General features: G+C 45.9%; 1 protein-coding gene across 3 annotated transcripts in view; it reads left to right on the forward strand.

Moving 5' to 3' along the window:
- Positions 1-3,772, forward strand: part of LOC126489329 (zinc finger protein 431-like) — a 30,395-nt gene that overhangs the window by 6,966 nt on the left and 19,657 nt on the right. For 2 of the 3 annotated variants that reach the window (XM_050123527.1, XM_050123530.1), the window contains exon 1: positions 2,282-2,406. The exons of the other annotated variant lie outside the window; for it this stretch is intronic. In XM_050123527.1, coding sequence (XP_049979484.1) covers positions 2,404-2,406 — 3 coding nt within the window. In that variant the 5' untranslated portion in view covers positions 2,282-2,403. Of the gene's footprint in view, positions 1-2,281; positions 2,407-3,772 lie in introns of those variants that run through there. 3 annotated transcript variants of the gene reach the window in all.

A 3,772-nucleotide genomic window follows, 5' to 3' on the forward strand; every position in this document is an offset into this window, starting at 1 on the left:
TGTAGAATATGGCCTTTAATCTAACTCAGAGTTTTGTGGTAGTGAGACACAATTGCTCCTGGCAACACCGCTCTATTCCCGAGAGAATGTTGAGCACCAAAGACACTCCACCTGGAGCCTTTCTTTTTGGCAGAACTGGCCTTGGGGCAAAGAAATGCCCATACCTCAACAACTGACAGAGATACAGAGCGTGCATCAATAAATAAAACAGGACTGTCATATCCTGCCAAGACAGGGTAAGATAGTTTTGAAAAGTTGCTTGCCTTTGAAAATGGTATGTCAGTTATGTTAGGCCTTAGCCAAAGTTGGTTGCTTCAACGCTGCAAACATGACTTTGGGTGATTGCCCAGGTAGCTAGTTGTCTCTGTGATTTGTTGCATGTTTTGGAAGTTATTTTACTGAACTTCCTAATTACCCAGGTAACATTATTTCCCTTCTCAGATCTTTGATGGGGTTGAAGACTATATAAATGTAGTTTCTTTTTTCTCACAACTTGGCCAAGTTATTTATTATACAAGACCTAAGCTAGTTAGAATAGGATATTTCTACTTATTGTATATAATTTCCTAGTAGGTTTAGAACTCTCTTACTTAAACAAAAGGGGGAGGTGTTGCGGGAGGTCCTTCCGCCCCTCCAACCAATAGCTGCTGTGATACCAGCCCATTGGGGCGTGGTCTCTCTCCCTTTAAAAAAGCGGCTATTTCCTCTGCTTGCTCTCTTCACTTCCTGCTCTGCTGGAGACTAGACTCCCTTCCTGGTTGTGCAGATGGCTGTTGTCTGGGACGGTGATCTGTAAGTTTTCCCCTTTAAATAAATAACACCCTATTAATCATAACTCCAAACTGGTGTGGCCTTGTTCGTGACTTACGCCTTCACTTGAGCCACTACCACCCAGGTTCTTGAAGGGTTTTTGATGTTATTGTTTCTTTTTTGGAGAAAAGCTTTCACTGTGGATACCCAGGTGGCCTGGAACTCACTATGTAGGTCAGGTTGGCCTCAGACCCACAGATGTGTCCTCCCTGAAACAGTGGACAAGCAAATACCAATGGAAACTGTGGTCGACCATGAGCAGACAGGGAGGTGCTGTTTGTTAGCGCTGCTGTTAGCCAGCTTCATTGGTTCCCGTGTCCCTGAGTGTGAAGACAAACACAGTCAAGACACAAGGCTTGAGAAGTCATCCCTGCAGAGGAGGGGGACAGCCTGGAACTCACTCCCAACGCTATGCTTTTCCTCAGCAAAGGAGTCATGGACACATTCATGTGGAGGTCTGCCTATACCTAAGGATGCTCACATAGCAGGTCCACCTCTGGTCATGGCCACATTGTAAAAGCAGAGAGGGTTCGGGCAGTCTTAGCTCAACGCCATGTAGGAATGAATGCATAATATAAAAATCAAGGACAGATAGTGTTGTTCCTTGGAAACTACAGCTCCCAGATGCCTCCTGGATTACGGACACCTGCACGCGCAGTAGCAGGACATTTCTCCCAGACACCCTTGCGTTCCCCGTTAAAAATCGAATTCCCACGAGTTTTCGCTCTCTTTTCCCTCACCCTCTTGTGTCTTGAAGACCTGTCCCTTATTGTGCTACCCTCCCATTAAAGCGCACTCACGTGGGAGCCGCGTGTCTGTGTCTCCTCCTTTCGTGCGTGTTTTGTCTGTCCTGTGTTTGTCTCTACTCACACACACCCGCTTTAAAAGAATAATAGATATGTTTTTGGGACGTGCAGCCTGAACCATAAATTCTTAAGTGAACCTCTAGTAAAGGATTCTGGGAAAGGAGGCTGCTTAGGAGCCAAGGCTACCTGTTAATCACAGTACACGATATAGAGATTGAGGTAGCAATGCCCGGATTCTCACAAATACAAAGGACAAAGAGCAGAACACAGAAAGCATCAAGGCAAAGTCACGGCCAAACACTGTGGATGCCATTCTGAGATGAACGTCTTTGTGCTAGTCTAACCTCAGAACGGACTGGCTCGGAGGAAACATTTGTGTTTTGATTTTACAAGACGCCACATTCAAGGCATTGCCCTGATTTTCCGAAGAAACGTTAGACACTGAAACAGCGTTGGGACTGTTACATAATACGAAGATCTTTTCAGTTCTGCTGCAACGCCAATGTCTGGAGGCCTGGGGCAGTACTGTGCCAGGGGTGGACGCCAGGGCTGGGAAACTGCTGAGCCCCTTTACCAGGTCCCTAAGGGAGCTGCTCCTGTCACTCAGATCACACTAGCCAATCAGAGCTCCCAAGCGCACTGCCAGTCAGAACGGGGTGGGTACTTCCGGTCCGCCATGCTGTAGGCTCGCGACTCCCGGACTGAGGGAGACTCCTGTGTTCTTTGTGCCGCGCTGTGACCCGCGGTCGGGAGCTGTGGGGAGAGCGGGGCGAGCTCGGAATCCGCCATGGTGAGCGAGGGCCGCCGTCCCCACGCGGGAGGAGCGCGGGAGCCGGTGTGGGGTCCTCCCGGGGCTGTGGGAACCGGCGGCGGACGCGGCGCCCGTGTGGTCACGTGAAGTCCCTGAGGTCCCCGCTGCGCCCGCAGCTCCGGGGTCCTGTGGACTCCGAATATCTGTCGTCTGCAGCTGCACAGAACAGGGGACAGGTCCATTGTGTGATTTGTTCTTATCGCTGACGTCACCATGCTGCGCACGCGTCTGAGCATCTGTCATCTTTGCTGTGCAATGGCAGATTCGCTAACTGGCAGAGCCCAGAAGTTCTGCACTTGGCACCGAACATTCCGATTTGGGATCCGTCTGCAGTTCATCTGTGCTGAGTGTAAAGTCTGTGTCATTAACGTATTTGCATGTGGATTCCAGGGTGGTTCAGTCACGTGTGTTAATAAGGCCAGACTCGCTGGCCTCACGTGTCAAACTTGATTATATTAATTGTGTCTTTATTTCTAAGTTTTCTATTAGGTTCTCTTGATCTCTTTATTCTTTCCAAACAGTTGTTCGAATGTTCTAAAACAGCTAGTGTTGCATAGTGAGAGTCCATCTCAAAAAACCTTTAAGATAGGTATGTCTGTGTACCTTTTTTATTTTTATTTTTGAGACAAGTTCTCTCTGCCTGATATAGGTCATGAAACTAAAATTGAGTTCCCTGCAAAAGCAGTATGTGCCCTTAACAGCTGAGCCATTTCTGCAGACAGAGATCCAAGCATTAAATCTCTGTAAATTTAAAACAACAGGTGTACTTTTTCAAACATTTAAAAGTTAATCCTTTTATCAATATCAAAACATTTAAATAAGTATGTGGATTATCTTTATGAGAAAAATAAATTCTCATGATACACTTGTAATCTTTAAAAATTATGTTGAAAAGAGTAGTTTTCCTAAAACAAAACCTTTTCTGTTTATCACCATTCTTTATATATAATTTTTTGAGACTAGGTCTTGCTGTGTAGTCCTAGCTGGTCTTGAAGTCACAGATTTATATGCCTCTGCCTCCCAAGCATTAGGATTAAATCAAAAACCACCATGCCTGTTTACGTTTATAATCTCTATTTACATTTATATAAAATATAATGGGTTAATAAGAAAAAGTTGCCTTCTAGACATCAAGTAAATATCATGCTTCTTTTTAACATTGACTGGGACTTTGACTATAGGTTTTATTTCTTTTTTATTTATTTATTTATTTAAGATTTCTGTTTCTTCCCCACAGCCGCTTCCCCTTTCCCTTCCCCTCCCCCAATTAAGTTCCCCCCCCCCCCCCTCCCCCAATTAAGTTCCCTCCCTCATCAGCCCAAAGAGCAATCAGGGTTCCCTGCCC

The sequence above is a fragment of the Alexandromys fortis genome, unplaced genomic scaffold (genome assembly GCF_014885135.2).
Source record: "Alexandromys fortis isolate MF-2015 unplaced genomic scaffold, M_Fortis_MF-2015_v1.1 scaffold_221, whole genome shotgun sequence".
Taxonomy (NCBI): domain Eukaryota; kingdom Metazoa; phylum Chordata; class Mammalia; order Rodentia; family Cricetidae; genus Alexandromys; species Alexandromys fortis.